Source organism: Necator americanus, chromosome IV, assembly GCF_031761385.1.
Source record: "Necator americanus strain Aroian chromosome IV, whole genome shotgun sequence".
NCBI classification, from domain to species: domain Eukaryota; kingdom Metazoa; phylum Nematoda; class Chromadorea; order Rhabditida; family Ancylostomatidae; genus Necator; species Necator americanus.
The window spans coordinates 31,542,193-31,560,491 of record NC_087374.1 but is presented as its reverse complement, the minus strand read 5'-3'; the positions used below and the strand labels follow the sequence as shown (position 1 = coordinate 31,560,491).

General features: G+C 39.2%; 2 protein-coding genes across 4 annotated transcripts; both read right to left on the bottom strand.

The window, feature by feature from the left end:
• Positions 1-5,267: 5,267 nt before the first annotated feature.
• RB195_003372 (uncharacterized protein) lies at positions 5,268-11,852 on the bottom strand (the record flags this gene model as incomplete). 2 transcript variants are annotated; one of them, XM_064200999.1, is made up of 15 exons in its annotated part: positions 5,268-5,340; positions 7,304-7,474; positions 7,572-7,693; positions 7,769-7,875; positions 7,961-8,083; positions 8,157-8,256; positions 8,326-8,445; positions 9,263-9,354; positions 9,409-9,480; positions 9,551-9,643; positions 9,705-9,812; positions 9,967-10,103; positions 10,182-10,255; positions 11,635-11,717; positions 11,783-11,852. In XM_064200999.1, 15 exons carry the CDS (start codon positions 11,850-11,852, stop codon positions 5,268-5,270), a joined length of 1,545 nt encoding a protein of 514 aa, XP_064056879.1. The 2 variants fall into 2 exon arrangements, with proteins under 2 accessions (XP_064056879.1, XP_064056880.1); XM_064200998.1 differs by lacking the exon at positions 5,268-5,340 and having other exon boundaries at positions 7,198-7,474.
• Positions 11,853-14,954: 3,102 nt separating this feature from the next.
• Positions 14,955-16,979, bottom strand: RB195_003371 (uncharacterized protein; the record flags this gene model as incomplete). 2 transcript variants are annotated; one of them, XM_064200996.1, is made up of 5 exons in its annotated part: positions 14,955-15,049; positions 15,508-15,564; positions 15,659-15,737; positions 15,884-16,026; positions 16,799-16,979. In XM_064200996.1, the coding sequence occupies 5 exons, from the start codon at positions 16,977-16,979 to the stop codon at positions 14,955-14,957; spliced, it is 555 nt and encodes a 184-aa protein (XP_064056877.1). The 2 variants fall into 2 exon arrangements, with proteins under 2 accessions (XP_064056877.1, XP_064056878.1); XM_064200997.1 differs by having other exon boundaries at positions 15,884-16,011; positions 16,799-16,934.
• Positions 16,980-18,299: the final 1,320 nt, after the last annotated feature.

The window sequence follows — 18,299 nt, the reverse complement described above, 5'->3', positions numbered from 1 at the left end:
AAGCTCTGTTTACATTTAAAAACAGGATGTTTGCCTTTTAGTGCAAGTGCAGAACTCCTACATTTAGAAAAAACAGCCCAGTATGGTCATCTTAGCGCTCTTAAAAGGAAGAAGAAGTTTCTCCGGAGTTGTAGTGAATTACTAATTGATGAAATTTACAAGAAAACAGCCAAAACACACGATGTAAATGAGAATTAACGTGTCCTTATGTTTTCGAGAGAGGAGAGATCCATGTTCAGCTCGTCAGAACACATGTAGAAGGGAATAACAACCAACTATAAAAAGTCCAAGAGGGAATATTCAGCCGACAGGGCGATAATTAAACACCAGTTGACATGTCCTCAACACATTCAAGAAAGAACGTCTGCTGAGCCTTACGGACACATCGTGCCCTACAGTATGGTCGCACGCTTGTTCGCGGTTGTAAATAGAGATCTTGTTTGCGAAACACGTGCCATATGTCATAATAATTCTCGAGAAAGAAGAATATTCACCAATTTTTTCTGGAACCTGTAACAACTTTTTAAGTGAATTATAAAGCACAACAGATCAATCTAGTGACAAATTAATATAAAAGGCAGAAGTTTCGTTTAAAACTATAACGAAGTGTAGTATTTCGAACTAAACTAGGAACTAAATGTCGGCCAACTTAACCAACTACATGTATATATATATATATATATTTGCTTGCTAACTTGTTTCATTTTAACACTAACAGACTGTGCTCTACGGCTGGTAAAAAAAACAAAAGAGATATCCGAAATAATACAAAAAGACAGCAAGAAGTAAAGAAAATATTTTACAAAATTTTAAAATTAGTTCAAAGAACTCGCACACAACTATTGTGGCTTCTCATTTGAGAGCAAAAAAAAGCCTGAAAATAAGGAGGAACGATTTTGTACTCACTCATGCAGCAACTGCACATAATAGCTCTCCTATACTGTATCTCCCCTATTGTACAAGACTTCGCAATACATTCCTAGGCAAAACAACGCTATTTACGCTATTTGAAAAAGCTTTTTTAACAATCAACAAAACTCATCCCATTTAGAAGTGACCTCCTCTATGTTGTTTACAATAATATCGTCATAGAAGATCTAAATCGAACTTCGTGTAGCGGATCAGAGGCTGGATGCCCTTGGTATGTCCTAAGATCAATCTTTCCCAAAAGTGGACGGTACCTACACCACCCCAAACGCTACAAATGAAACTCACATCGATCATTGTTCATTGCGTTCCTCACACAAAAAGAAGAGATATTGTCTACTTTGGAGGAGTATTACACTAAAAACGTTGCTTTGATTAGGAATGTTTGATAGTCACGAAAAATATTGCAGTACATTGTTGCAGATTGCAGATAAAATGATCTCTCTCTCCGTTTGATCAAATTGTGAGCAATAATTTATTATGTATAGTATTTATGCATTATGAAAGATTATAGTAGTTATTAATTATATAGTAAATGACTGGTACAGATTGAAAAAGGCGCTTTCTTTCCCTGAGAACGCTTCCAAATCTCCGCGATAATTCTAATTCGATTTAAATTTAGACTTAAAAAATTGATTATGATGGAGTGAAGTAGTTCATAGAGGAGACGGAACACCATGCATACAAATTAGTGCAAACGTCCGAGACACATTAACATGCCCCTGGCAGCTCTGGAATACATATGTATGAGCTGAATTTAATATGTAGTAATTTTAGTACAGCAACAGTTTCTATACAGTACCGTATACTGTATAGAAACTTAATATGTAGTTAAAGCATAGTAAATGGCTCAACGTCAGAAAATCTTCACTTATTTACTCGGTAATGTCTATCAAATTGTGAGCAATAATTTATTATATTTTCTATGTATGTACTATGCATTATTTGGTATATTTATGTAAAAACGCTATGGAAAAGCTAAATACCACAGAAATGTCACAATAAAACGTTTTTGATTTCAAATGAGAACACCCCAGATGGCGACATATAATTGAAAAATGTTTGAAGCAGCGTTATGACCTCGAAAAAGAAGGGCACTTTTACCTTGGCCAAAAATTGATTGGTGAGGATTAGCAAACAGAAAGCAACAATGCGGCGAAAAACTAACCCGTATACTAAAGAGTATAAGGATTTAAATTCCTTTCCTTCCTTTTCCTCGTATTGCCTAAGGTACCTGTTTTTGCTCAATAAAGTAGCCCAACCAACGCTAATTACTCAACTGTCCTAGCGACGAGGATTAGATCTCGGAATTTTGGAACTACTTTAAGTGTTAGCAAGTTTAGAGAAGCTTGTCTAATTTCCAAAAAAAAAGAAGAAATAAAAAGTTTCCAAGGTCTCGATGACAAAGAAAGAAAGCCTGAAGTTAGCAGGTCAAAAATGATGAAAATAGTACTTCATTCAAACTCTACGTTTTTGCAAAAGCAGATCGCGATTGACGGAAAAAAAAACCAGAAAAGCTTCACACTTTCAAAGCTTGAATTAGACCAATTTTGAAAAACTGTTTGTTGAACCTATTAAGTTGTTATTAAGTTTATTATTAACTATTGTTGTTATTAAAGAATAAAACCAAGCCAAACATGAATTTCTGATCAATTTCTCTCTCTAAAAAAAGAAGACAAATAAGAAAGAGAAAAAGGAGATAGACAAACGATCTCCGGAAGATTATCTCTAAACTTTGACTTGGTAAAATAAAAGTGGCTATCAAAATGGAATGATTGGATGGAAAATGACTATCTACCCTTCTTATCTGACTAATAAATAGCACTCTCCATCCAAGTCTGTGGAAGAAAAAAAGCCATGCAATCGCATAAATGTATTAGATGTAATAGTCTATTTGCAGAGAAACAAGCGCATATATTTCTCGGAAAGATTCATGCTCTTCAAAGGTCGAACTCATTATACCAGTAAATCCACAAAGCGTTTCCTCGAGCGCTCCTCTTCCGCAAACGGTTACTCTTAGTTCAATTGACCTTAGCGTAACAACACCAGCACTTCTGAGTCCGTTTGTTTCACTAGAGTATCTTCCCACTTCCATTCGAAGCGGTTAACTTTATAATACACGAATTTCTTTGAAAAAAAGAAAAGGAAATAATAGAAATAATAGAAATATGGCATCTTTTGATTTCATCTCTCTATAAATCAAGAGAAATAAAGAGAAGCCCACCCACACATAAATCTAAGGAGAAAGATTTATAATGACCAAAACAGGAAAACAACAATTCCGTTGATGACAAGCACATTTCGCGCAGCAATGCTGTAAGTGATGGAAAGCCTTGAAATATGGAATTGTCCGGAAATTCAGCTGCAGAAAAATGACAGCATTTCTAGGCAATTTATTATACTAAAGGCAGAAAGATCGCTACGAAACTTGAGTTCATTAACATGCATCAGAAAGATGCTATCGATTCCTAAGAGCAGCTAAAGACAGCAAGTTCAAGAAGTGCTCGATGAGAAATACTCTAGAATAGAATGCTTATACATACACTACGGAATACTGTGTTCTCACTGTGTCACGTTCCAGCGAAAAAGTCACATTTTGCTGAACAAATGGAAATGTGCAAGTAACTCTAACGCTCTAACGCTGTTGTTAATATATAACGATTTTCTGCAAATGGTTGAAACGTTTTGTGTGCCAATATAGAACTGCTGAGATACTTTACTAATCTCGCTTAGTTTATTATTCTTAGCTTTTGCCACTTTCTTGCAATGATCTGTGCAAAATTTCTGCAAAGTATTGTAGACATTTTTGAACAATAGCTGAAAAAAAACTTATTTTATGCAACTGCGTTAAAACTTGTTGGAACCACTGAATCTAATTATGAAACAATCGATTCAAGTTCTTTTGGTTACATTAACATACTTCGCCGTGCACTCTTGAACGTTAAAACGAGAAAATGCTCAATGATCTTGATTTCTGAAGCTGAGAAACAAAAATCGGAATAACAGATAAAACTAAAAATTGTACACATACCAGACATATTTGATGTTGCCCTAAGATTCACTGCAAATTTTCTACGAGATGCATTAGCCTAGTAGGGAACTGGTTTAATCAACGAAACAGTTTTGCAATATTTTCCATTAAAAAAGCTTATGCTAAATTTAGAGCTAATGCTAAGATGCGAGTCGGTCCGTTGATGAATGACCACCGTAGACCGATATATATTATGAATTCAGCTGAATTATTGAATATCTGAAAAATGAAGCGAGCTATGTTATTGAAAACAACAGGTAGCAATAACATGTTCTCCTATTAGCATTACGTTCGCTGACCATTGTTACCAACTGGGTACGACTAACTTAGGTCAATTGTTGCGTAACGCCAAATGTAAAGGACAAAATAATCTGGTGCCTTGACGTATCAAGCGTGGTCTCGTGAATTATTAATCGTTAGGCTTATATTCCGCACAACCCCTGAGATACCCTCACGACTTCACGTCGGAGAGATATGCTGCACGCATCCAGTTCAACTGCTTCACGCTGAGCACTTATCTCTGATCGGGAGAGGTTCTCTGCAACATGGCGACGTCCAGAAGAATTACAGAAAGTTCTGAATTCAAAAAATTCGCGCTCTTAAAGGCATCACCCCACGAATCTGAGGTGGTGCAGATTTCAGGTGGAGTATTCGTATACGGGATGGTAGACTACGAAGAGAGGGGGTGATTCCGTCCATTTCTTCCTAAGTGCCGTAAAAAAACGGCTCGGAAGATACAGCTTCGTTCGTTTTGGCGCACTATTCTGTACAAGAGGTTCGATTGGAGCGCGGCAGTCTTGTGCGGCGCCGCATCTTCCGGGCCGTTTTTTACGGCAATTAGGAAGAAATGGACGGAATCACCTCCCTCTCCGTAGTCTCCCATCCCGTATACGAATACTCCACCTAAAATCTGCACCACCTCAGATTCGTGGGGTGATGCCTTTAAGATAATAGTAGACAAGAATGAACTATGCTTAACCTTTGGCGTGTTAACTTACTCTCAAAACTGTTTTTGAATTCATTCAATCAATAAATCAACATAGCTGTTTCGCAATTTCTCTCCTCAGTCGAGGAAGATCCGCGCAAATCTAGTTAGAAACTTTCATGATATTAATATATATATATATATAAAATAACCTAATTACATGTCTGTCACATCATGTTAGTCCAGAAATATTTTAGGTAAATGTATAGAAATACAGGAAATACTTGAGAAAATGTACAAACAGTATTGTTCGGCATTAACAACACCTAGACAGAAATGCAAAACTACTGGTACCTTCCAAAGAAAATCTAAATATATAAGTAGTCAGGAGTCGGACACCACAGCATCAACGTAGTTTTCGAACGACGTATTTTCAGCGTCTGACGTTCTTGTAACCCTATATGGGAAGCTTTTTGTTCTTTTCCGTGTAATACGATAAGCTTCATCTCAGAAATATAGCTGGCGGGGAGCAGTGTTCAGTTAAAAGGCTGGAAATAACAATGAGAAATACAATACCTATCTTTGTTCTACGCGGAGAAAATGCTGACAAAATTCAAGATATGAGTCTTAGTTCATTTTCTGAACAAGTATCTTTTATAAACATAACATTTGTATTGTTAGCAGTTTCATATCATTGCGTCGTTTGAAGAAATGTATAGAGGACAAAGTTTTTGCGAGAAGCGATTATTTCACGAACATTGCAACCATGAACAATATATTTTTGAGTTCACCATACATATTTATTTGAGTTTGTTTATACATATAGTAAATGAAACAAAACGCAAGATGCAAAAAGAGACCGCAAGTGTAACTTTTCAGCAGGAGGCTTTTGCTGCACCCGATATTAATAGAAATATGTGCTAACTGCTGAATAAATGTAGTTTTCACAATAAAAGTGCCCTTCAGGCACAACGTCATTTTGATGTGAAAAGGAGACAGCTGTTAGCTTACGTAGTCTGGGAATCCGATAGAGAGCCGGCTGTCCTTTAATGAATGCATGACGATATACAATGGCGCACGATGCAGGACCGCGTTGATAATTTTCAACGCAAGTTCTTCTACAGACGCGCTACACCCACTGGCGCTTAAAAAATTGGATGACGCGAAGATTTGAAATGCAGCTACGGCATCATATACATATTTGCTTAACAATACTCCTACGGCTAAGAAAAAACCAAGATTAAAAAAAATAATAATAAAGAGAAAGCCACACCTGCATAACTGAAGTCCAATGCACCACTTAACTGAAGTAACTAGATGTCATTTACACCCAGAAGGAATTGAGTAGGCGTTTCTAAAAGAGGCTACTTGGAAAAGTACGCCTTCTTTTGAAGAATGAATAGTCTTCCTGTAAGAGATATGTCAAACAGATAGTGAGCAGTGATACGCTCAGCACCTCAGGAAACGCGGCGATGAGGCGCACAACCTCACAACCAGATATGTCACCGCAGACCATATAAATTAGCACAATACGATGAGATAACGTGCCGAAAGGTAGCTGGAACATGCCTTTAGGAAATCCGTACAGAGAATGCTACAGTAAATGGCGAAGGAGTGTTTACATCCACAGGCTGACGTGCCTTGAAGAAAAAATCCTGCTCTGACCTTAGAAATCCGCGCAGCTTCTTTAATCTCGTCTAATCTAGTACCATCTCAACAGTACAGTACATTATCTTTGTGTATGACCTAGTGAGTGTAATGAGATTAGTGTATGCAAACATTTCATTGTTACGCATTCGACAGCTCCGTGATGATTGTTACACCGTATTTCACTTCCTTCACAAATATTGCGCAAAACTAACACCACCGAACTAACACCACTGAATTCATTCTTCTAAGCTTAAAAATCTAGGCTAATCGGATTTTGGATTTTTTTTTGCATGCCGCCGTAGAGCAGCAGCTGCATTGCAACCGAATAATACTTTAGAACAAAAATCTCACCATAATTGCATTGTTTCCCCTTAAATTCATGCTACTTAATCGCTCGTTCATACCATGAACGATGACAAATTTGATGACAAATTAAAGTAACTCAACACTGACAGTAACACTTCAAATAAGATCCAGAAGATACAGAAACTTTTCATTTGTACGATTTAAAAGAAAAACTGTTAAACTGAGCATTCATAATACAATTTTACAAGAAGAGAATTACAAGGACTTACATGCACATTAGTATTTGGTTTGTTCAAATATATTATAAAATGAATATTATTCAAAATCATTGACTGCCATCGTGGCATGCAGAATAAAATCAATCAATTTTTGTTTTCCAAGTTATGTAAAACTCTGTCATTCGTGAAGAAATTTTTGTACAAATCCAGATATGGACAAGTATGACTGAAAAAATAAGCAAGTACACATCAATATTATAGTACTGAAAGTTGTTAAGATGGTCAAGATCCAGTTTCAGATGATTCAGTGGCGGTTCTGAACCGGAAATTCGTGCAAGTCTCTTTATTGTTCGCCGCATCTCTTCAGGACTACCTCTCAGCAGTCGTGCAGCTTGTCGAACGTTTTGTGAGTAAGTACTTAACAATAAATACATGACTTAACATAAAATACCCGTAAATGGAGAGATGGAATGAATAAATGGAAATGACTAAGAAAAGAAAAGATGTCATTTACCTCTCTTCGCCATCTTTTCCAAGTATCGTGTTAATAGCGTCGATGATTTTCTCTTTTGTAATTGACAGCTTGCTGAGCGTTATCGAAAAACCACGCTCTGCAGCAATTGCTGCGTTCGAATCCTGGGGCACGTGATTATAGCAGAGCAGAAAGTTTTGAAAACAAATTTTAGAGGTCAAGCTGGCATCATCGCTCACCTGATCAGCAAATAATGGAACGGTGATCATCGGAACTCCAAAGAGTAGAGCTTCCTGAATTGAATTCATGCCGCCATGTGTTATGAACAACTTGACGCGTCCATCAGCTGAATCCTGGTGTCTTATAATATGTGTTAACAAATTAAGACTTACTCAAGAATATTCCTTAGGAATTTTTGAAATATTGTTCACCAAGAAGGTCTACTTGGGGGAGCCATTCACGAAAGTATATGTTCGAGTACGTAGAATTAAATATATCATCGTTCTTCCACAAGATCACGTAATCGGTGAAAGTACGAAAGGCATCCAAAAATGCTGAAAATTTTCAAAACATCAACTTTGTTGGTTTTCTAAATGGAGTCAAACTTCTTTGAAAAGATCTTCGTACCTTTATACATATCCGCTGGCATATCGCTCGGTTTTACCAGAGAGCCTAAAGAAAAAAGAATGACTCCTTTGGTACCGCGCGAAACTATCCATTCGAATTCCTAAATTTATAAGATGAAGAGAACCACTTTCTCAAATTTCACCTCTTCCACAAAATGCACAAGACATACATCATCCAAAGAGCTTGGATCTAGTGTTGTCGCTCCACCCACGTACTGAATGGAGCGCAGAGTTGGACGCGTAGATTCCGTAAATTCGTTTGTATTCATTAACATATAATCCGTCTTATCCTGGACGCAATGATACGATCATTTAAAGTTGTACAAAGCTAGAGTTAGTAGAATACATGTACGAGAATATATTCTCACATTTCTACATTGCATCAGAAGTGACTCGAAGACCAAGGAAACCAGGAGTAGTAGAGTCAAAACGACATGAAGCGCGGTGCAGTTGCGTAAGCAGCTGCGCACGAAGCGGTAAGGTGGAGAAAGCTGTTGGAATCGAGGTGGAACCACGAACCACAACGAAGAATGGTGCTTGTAGGGTTACCCGCTCGATCCTAACCGCCACGCTCCTCCGCCTTGCTTCGAGAGCCATTTAAGCCACTTATGCAACTGCACCGTTTGCACTGAAGATAGTTCCAAAAAAGTAAGCTGACATTGGTAGCATATCACGAAATTGATGCTTTTGCGTCTCTTGGGGACAAGATACAGTTCAAATCCCAGACTACGAGTATGAACTTAGACAAGATTAATCCCCTCTAATTGTCCTGAAAAAAGGCGTCAGAAAGGGGCTCAGTTCCTACGAGTTAGTTTAGAACGCACCGCCTTAACGAGCGACAATCAATGAGCCCTCATCACCAGCCTATTCAGGTTGAACCAATTCAAGCTACTGAGTGAACCAGAGGGTGTACAAGGGTGGCGCGTTCTAACGTATCTCGTAGGAACTTGGGCAGTTCCCACGCCGTTTTTGAGCTTCAGTGCCAAAGCAAGATTTTAAAAACTGCAGACAATAAATAAAATGTAATGAATAAAATGAAATATACTTGAAGTTAAATCGAAAGTCACAGAAACCCATCAATGGAAAGTACAGATAACTGGAACGTGCCTTGATAAGGTTGTGCAAATTCTTGAATCCAGGGAACTTGCTCTCAAACAAAGACTGTTCAAAGTATTCATAGATGTTGGCAAGAATGAAACCTGAAGATCATGTGAACAGAAGCGATACGGAAGCTGCTGATAAAAACATCTCACCAGATCCGTTGATAAAGATGTTGTACAGTCTTTCCAAAAACGACATACGACTTCCACACATTGTTAGAGTAGCTAAACTTCTTGAAAAATTACAGAGGAATATTGTAAAAATGGATCAGTTACTAGAGGAACGCCAGCGTACCTGGCACAAAACTAGACTGTCTTTCCATTCCCAAAAGTCGGTAGTGATGATAGCCAACACCTATTGCTGACACCAACATAGTTTTGGGTATGCCTGTAACTTCGAATCAATAGGATAAATATCGTGAACCTTCAGAAACACGAAAGCGTCTTACCAGCTAATTCCATCACTCCTGCAGGACAGCTATGGAACATCTCAAAGATTCCTAGATCGAAATTTGAATCGCGCAACAGTTTTATTAATCTGGGATTCTCCAAGATTCCTAAATTCAAAGAAAAGTGGTTTTCAGTAACGGGAAAAGGAGAACAAATAATGAACACATAATGTAAAAAAGAATTTATTTATATTATAAACCTGAGACGTTCGTTACATAAATTTGTAAGTACACAAGACGAAAAAAAAAGAAGAAAGATTGCCTTTGCAAACTCTGTAGGCATAAATCTGCATCTTAGTCAAATCGATGAAATTGAGACCGAAAATAGAGTTGAATACTATGTGCTGCTTAAATGTTAATGTGCGCCAGTCCGCCGAATTGTGGTACGGTGAACTGTACCTGCAAAAACAGAACCTATCAGAAACTTAGAATAGTTGGAGAAATTCAATCAGTTCAAAAAAAACCTGATTATCGTACCTGATAACGCGATCAACGAGTCTCGTACCAGTACTTATTTTGAAATCGGGATCGAACTCGACAAACAGCAATGTCTAGAACGGTGAGAAAAGTGAGAATTACTATCATTCATATCTTTAGAGATAAAGCTACAAAGACGCATGTGGTTTCTGTTGAAAAAAAAATAATGATGATAGCATGGATCCATGCTTTCATCATTATTTTTTTTTTACTTCAAACTATTTCAGTGGCAACGCAGAGAAATAGTACTCCGATAAGACGGAGGAAGCGTATGTTTTCGGGCACCGGGTAATAGTTATCAATAATAATAATAATTAATTCAATGATCTCACATTCGGTTGCACCATAAGTTTTTAAACATTGTTGATTCACATACGCCTGAGGTTGGGACCAAACGAATCAGCAGTCTGCCTAACAGTTGGGCTAAGACCGCAGTTGGGCTAAGACCGCTGACTATTGCATTTTTGACTGAACTATTTTTGCTGGTCATTAAGAATGAAATTGTTTTCAAAAAAAGTAGTAAGGAAGCTATGTAACAAGTGTATTTTATCTTGTGCGCAAGTCGATAGTTGAAGAGCACTCAAGAGCTCAAAAGCGTTGTGGTACATGACAGAAGTGCCACGATCAGTCCTAAATCATTTTATCTGTCTTTGTGTTCAATACTTTCAGCAGTTTACAGTTTGGCAGAACGACCTGAAACCTGATCAGTTGCCGATCGTAGCAGTTGAATGAGCTGTTTTGCTCCAGGAGGGACCCTCTCTTGCTCCAATCGGGCTGCATAGATTAGTCCTACCGCTCCGATCTGAATCGCTTACGCAATTGCACCAGGTTTTGAGCTGATTATGGCTTTTTAGATTAAGTATTCAAATGTTTTGTAGAACTACAGATAGAAAAAAGTGTATCTAACAAGGCCTGGCTGATCTTCACAATTGTTGGGATTCCCACTAGAGGATTCTGTTCCTGTTCCTCTGTAGCAAGTTCATTGCTGAGTAATAACAATCAAGTCGTTATTACTGCAGGGTAGAAGCACAAGCACCTTCCAACAGAGACGTTGATAATTTGACAACTGAACACTTCAGGCAATTTTGGAATCAGACAATTTTGACTAAATTGTGCCACCCTCCTATTACATCTTAGAGAAAGCGAAACGGTTGCTATAACTATTATGTGTGAAGTGCTTGCTGAGCTACGAATGGAACATTATTAGCGTTTGGGCGTGCCATAAATGTTTTTTGCGCAAAAATTAAAAAAAAAAAACAGGGGTAAAGTGCAGTTGGGGGGCACTCAGTGGCGCCCTTATTTCATGTCATGTTCATGTTTCTCTATACATGTAAATAAGTTACTAAGAAAAAGTAAGTTAGAGCGTCGGGAAATAAGGACGCCACTAAGTTCCTTCCCCCTCCCCCCTCTCCCAACTACATTTCACCCAAAAGTATAAACAGTATCAACTCACAACGTTATGACCATCTTCTCGAAGTGTATCTGCAATACTCCCGATGAAGTTAATATGACTTTGACCCATCGTGCTACTCCACACTAAAAAAGGAGTGTCAAGTCAGCAATGTAATGCCGGACAGGAACCATTAAGCTACAAAACTGACCTAAAATATTTAGCGCAAATGTTGGCACACATACCGTTGTTAGTAGAAGGTGAGCGGTAAACAATGGCATCTGATGCCGCTACTGCAATCGTAGATATTAAAAAAATGCTCCAGAAACAGCATTACCACAGTTGTTGCGTTACGGTTGGGTCAAAACGACCTGGTGCTGGGTGCAGTTGCGTACGCAGCTGCGGTTGAAGCGGCGCAGTGGAGCAGCTGTTGGGATCTAAGTAGAACTCTTACTAGCTTCATTTATTGCAACAGTTCGAGTCGCTGCCAAGCGCTTCAAGCGCAACCGCTTACGTAACTGCACCAAGATTTTTATCCGGATGTACAACTAGTGGGATCAGCGTGTTCAAGAAACTTTCCACTCTCAATCTATGTCTGGAAGAACACTATTTGTTGGGGGAGACTTAATTCAAAATTGACAGAAGCGAGTTAGGGACTTTTGCGAGGCGTTACGTATTTACAATCACAATTAAAGGCAGCATGACATGAAAATTGGCGGTTTTGGGGTACGTCCACAAACAAATAGGTTTACGGTTCTAAATCACGGTTGCGAGAGCGATTTCCCCAACTATAAATAAATAAATAAGATCGTACTTGTGACCTCGTCAATCCTAATCCAATTTATTTTATGTAGGAAGGTATGTGGTATCTATTCGTAAGGACTTATAAACGCTGTCAATTTTGTGGCATGCTGTCTTTAAATGAAAACCAAGGAAATGCAAGCTTTCTAGTGGGTAGACGCAATAGAAAGACTATTACAGCGAATTCATTACATGCAAAATATAAAATTTTTAAAAGACTTGGAAAATCAAACCTAGTTCGGCTGTCGCAGCAAACGGATCTCAGAAATCGATCGGAGCAATTGCGCCAGTAGATCAAATTATACAGCACGTTTCAATTCTTCCATTCCAATTAATTACAGAACTTTGAGATTACATTCTTCCTTTTATCAATACGTCTACATCATGTTCACAACAATCATTCACGGGATTCAGCGCTTGTTTCAGTTCAGTATGTGGGAACAGTGAAAAAAGGTGGAGTTTCTGCGGACTTCTCGCAAAATCGGACGGTGTGTCTGTCACGTGAGTGTCCCTAGTTGTGATTTTATTTACTTTTTAAAATCTATCTATCATTTCTTATTATTGTCTTCATGATAGAAGATTCCAAGGAAGTAAACCATTAGCGCAAAAGCCAGAGACATTTCTTTTTCCATTCTTCACGTTGGGGTAACGCCCTCCCCTTGGAAGATTCGATTAAAAGAAGAAGTTTATACTTATGTTCAAGTCAGCGGTGCATCTAAAAACCAGAGAGTTCCGTTCTTGTTGCATGCCTTCATTCGATTGATCTATAGTATGGTCAGAACGACATGAAGCTCGGTGCAGTTGCGTAAGCGGCTGCGCTCGATGCGGCGCGGTGGAGCTGGTGGTTTGGGTAAAAACAGTACTACCGTCGCGAACTGTACCGATAGGGTTCTCGATCCTAACTGCTCCACTGCACCGAACCGCAGGCACGTTTATCGATTACAGTGCCATGTAGTCGTGTATAGTAGGGTCAAAACGACATGCAACATGTACGCAATTGCGAACGCGGCCTCTCGAGGCGATTCGATGGCGGCTAGGAGTGCGATGAAACCTTTGCTGACACCACTCTTCTCTGCAGTTTTGCGATGGTCCCTACTCGATTCCAACCGTTATCCCCCAGCGTCGAATCGAGCGCAACCGCTTACGCAATCGCACCGTGCTTCATGTTATTTTGACCCCTACCCTATTTTGACTATATAATTTGCTACTATTGCAAATACCTTAGCAAAGTGAACTAAGAGTAGCAAGTAGGTTCGTCGTCTTCAGTCATCTTTAGAAATCTTGTTCCTTTTTCTATTTGTTTCCAAAAACCAGCTCAATAGCCCCTCTCTCGTTATGGATAGCCAGTATGGCAGAAAGTGTAATGTGATGGTAACCCCCCATAATGTAGGGTTTAATTTCCATATTACGTCTAGGCACTGGCTCTCCAGATATAATTTAAAGGATGGGCAAGATTACCACAAGGGTTTGTAAGTGTTAACTGAACCCGTATCCTTAGGGATAAGCGAGTCCTAGCGTAAAAAAGTGCCCTGGTTGGATATATTGCTGTTGAATAAAAGGTTTGTCCACGGACGAACACATCACGCGGCAGAAGATCGTTCCAACTCGTTTTAGCACCGGAAATGTTCTTGCAGAAACGGTTAAGTCCAACAGCGAAGTGCCATTACATCAACCCAAATATTACTGTATGGCATGCTTGAGAAATAAAGTCGACGTCGCTTTCGCTCCTATCCTATTTGTCCTCCAAGGGACATATAAAGGATATAGGCTCAGGCTAGTTTGAAAATCAAAGTACATAGTTTCTTTTACGAACCACACTAAATCACTATTTTATTTAAAGGCATCAGCCCACGGATCTGGGGTGGTGCGGGTTTCAGGTGGGTTATGCCTATACGGAGTCGTAACTTTTGGAGAGAAGGGTGGTTCCGTCCATTTCTTCCTAACTGCCGTAAAAACGGCCCGGAAGATGCGCCGGCGCTGGCGCGCTTCAATCGAACTCGTTATGGAAAATAGCCGTATCTTTCGGGCCGTATTTGCGGCAGTTAGGAAGAAATGACGGGATCACCCTTCTCTCCATAATCTACGACTCCACATAGGCATAACTCACCTGAAGTATAGTATATTTCAACTTCAAAGAACATACATACTTTCGTACCCAGAGGATTTTCTTCCGTCGGTTGGCTTTTTATTTCCTGTCACTGGCCAAATTCTTACGTGAGAATACAGTGAGTACATACAATGAGTTTTATCAAACGTCGACACAGCCGTTTTTACTGTAGTGCGAAATCTTTGGAAAGAAGAACGTTGAGGGAACTGTATTCGTTTTGAGCGTCTTGACACTTCCGCTGAGATGTTTCGTCCCAATATTTTCATGTTCATAATTAGTCCGGTTTATAATAGAACTGGTCTGTACAAAACCATAGAAAACGTGACTTTGATTGCATTAAATGGATTTTCATAGATGTATAGTTAAATTGTATCCATTGTTTTTCTGTATTTCCGAAGTTCAAATGCGGATTTTAATGTACGTATACGTGGACTCAATGTTCTACAAATATCAAATATTTCTGATCGTTCAAGATTTATTGACTGTGTGGCACATCGGAAGCAACTGTGGTCACATTGGGTGCTGATGTCGTGGCGATTGTGTTGACCTTCACGAAGAAATGAACCAGGTCTGAATGATTATTGATCAATTATTTGCTTCCATTTGCAGTATCTTAGAAAATGCGGGCAAAATGCAGTTTGGGGGCCACTCAGGCCACTTATTTCCGGAAGTAAATAACAAAATCATTCGGATCCTATGATCTGAGCATTAGTCTTGGAGGATTTATGACATATAATTTAAAGTTACTAAGAGAAAAAAGTAACGTAGAGCGTTAAGAAATAAGTGCGCCACTGAGTGTCCCGTCCCTCCATCAATTACATTTTTGCTAAAATGCTCAATCAAAAGCACGTTCTTGGAGGCGATGTTTCCTCAAGAATCGCTACACTATGCTTTTCGCGCTGTTCTTGCTCTGCACTGCTCCCATAGTTGGATTAGCTGAATGTGTGGAATGCGGCTACGCGCGTCGCGTTCACCCAATTGAACACATTCAGCGCAAACTATACACTAAATGCGAAAAAAAGACTTACCGCTTCTGTTATAGAATTCTTCTTCAGAAGCGCCTCTTGAACCATGACTTGATTCATCTAAAACATTTCCATTAGAGTATTGGCTTAACCCCTGTCATCAACAGTTAACATATCTGTGGATTAAAAGACTAAAATAAAGTTGGTGACGTACGGATGTCTGCACCTGTGTGCTGCGCAGAATTCGTATCCATTTCTGGAATGTGTACTTGTGATGCGTGGTTGTCAACTGCCTGAAATTACTTTTTATGTTTCTTTCACGTTGACCTGCACATTCATTTCCATATAATCAAAGCACATAAGACCTTTTTAAAAATATATGAAAGTTTCGCTCCCTGGTAAGAGCTAACAATACTGTCATAGAGATATCCGTACTCACATCATGCTGTACATTGTATTGTTCACCATCCAAAGTCACGATTTGATGTGTTTCTGCTAAGTACGACGGTAGTGCATCAAGAATAGCTTTCTTGAGAACAGTCGCCATGTTCGTATCTACGCCTTCCACTGCAATAGCCATTTCTAGAGGTTTCTTGTAGTCAAGACATAGTGGAGAGCGTGTTTAATTGAAGTCGATCATGAATTTTGCACATAGCTTCATTAACACTTACGTACTATGAAGTTATATTAGATCAAAAGTGCACATGTAAGTTATTGGTGGTTGACAAGTTTCGAATAAACCCATGAAGAATCGTTCTTAACAAGTGACTAGTTGGAATGATGCCAAACTAGTGCCTCCTTTAAATAGGAAGGATTTGCGGTCGTTCAAGTGCAAATCTTCCGAGTAGAGTCAAAGCGACATGAAGCACGTACAGTTGCGTAAGCGGCTGCGCTCGAAGCGATGCGGTGTGGTTGAAATCAAGGTGGGACAGTGGGGAACTGCAGAGATGGGTTGCACTAGCGAGGATCTTTACGCGGTTCCAACCGCTACGCTCCACCGCACCGCTTCTAGCGCAGCAGTTTACGCAACAGTTCGTCCTTCATGCATTTTGTACCCAACCATATATAGTCGGGTCAAAACGACATGAATCACGAGTGTAGTTGCGATGCATTTGCGTACGCGCTCGAAACGGCGCTGTGGATGCAGCAGTTGGAACCGTGGTGGGACGGTCGCAAACTGCAGCGATGAATGGTGCCAGAAAGGGTTTCACTACGTTCCCAGCCATTACGCTCCACGAAGCGCCTCGAGAGAAGCCGCATACGCAATTGTGTACGTGCTTAATGTCGTTTTGAACCCACCATATATGCATACCCACGTTCACGTGACGGACTGGAAAAGCTAGCTTGCACTTACTTTGATTGATGCTGTCGAGATTGGCTATTTCATGTCCATCGTAGTTTAGCGAAATATTGTGCATATAGGTGATATTTTCGGGAGGAGGCCTTGCTATGATTTGTACTACCATGGAGAGCATGAGCGCAAGAATCATTCTGTAATCATCTTGCCAAAATATCCGTTTCACTGGTCGATGCATTGCAGTCGTAACGATGTGGTGAAACAGTACGCATCACAAATAGTGTGCAAGATACAAATAGATGGATAACGGTGCTCTTGCGGCCAATATTATCGGAATGTGAAATCCAACAGAAACTTCGATGAACAATGTAAGTTAGGTGAATTCTTGGAAATGGGAAGCAACCTTCTAGTGAAAAGATATTGAACTCCTTTCTCCTTATGTACAACAGTAGTGTAAGGAATGAGACTTCGTCTTTCTTTAGACACTAAACATTCTTCTTCTTAAATGAGAACATTAAACCAGAGATCGTTAATCTCTTGCTCGTCTTGAGTGTACTGTTCATGACGATGTACTAACACTATGTAATTTTTCTGGGAATGGAATGTCATTCAATGAATACATATGTTTGCTAGCATGAAAACATCTGAATAAGGGGTACTGTGAATTATATTATTAAATATAATTGAAGATAATTGGCATAAAAACGTTACATCGCTTCTTCCTGCAAGAATCCCTGTTCAGCAATATTAGATTGAAAATGCGTCTGATGATTAGCAAAATTAAACAAAAGCTCAAGACGTAGGATCTATTTCCTATAGTTTTCTTCGTTCGTTTTTTAAAAGAAGAACAAGAGATTCAAATAAGTTACATTTGACATAGCGGGTGTTGGGAAAGTGTTCGATGGGGGTTTTCTTGCCTCACTAGTTCTTTTTATTCAACTTCTGCGTATGTTTGCCGATTCGTACGGCATCATTGTTCAGCCACTATGCGTATCGGTTGCTTTGTTAAACCCGCTGAACTCACATAAAGTCAACAAAAATCAACTTTGTCGGTAACTGAAACTATTTTTGGATGAGGATATTGACATACACTACACTACGATACACTTGCGATAAGAGACCTCAAGGAGTGCAAATACTAAGGTTTTCCTGTAGTAGTGACGTCTTTTCGTCATGATTCCTTTCCGTTGGCGTTTCCGGAAAAGTCATGACGTATGCGATATTCCCATAAAACCAACCTTTTTAAAGCGGGCTATAGCTGGTGATGAAAAGTGGATTATTTACAACCATGTGTTGCCGCAAACGGTCTTGGTCCCGAAATTATTGGAGCTTGGATGGGATGTGTCGCCAAACCCACCATACTCGCCTGATCTTGTGCCATTAAATTTCCAATTGTTTCGCACCTTATTCAGCTTTTGCTGATAAAGACAGATCCGTCTGTGAAGGAGGAATTGTTAAGCTCACTGAAAGATGGTAGAATGTTATTGAACACAACGGATAATATTCATCGAATGATCTTTATTCTTTATTTGAATAAATGGCCTTTGAAAAAGATAGA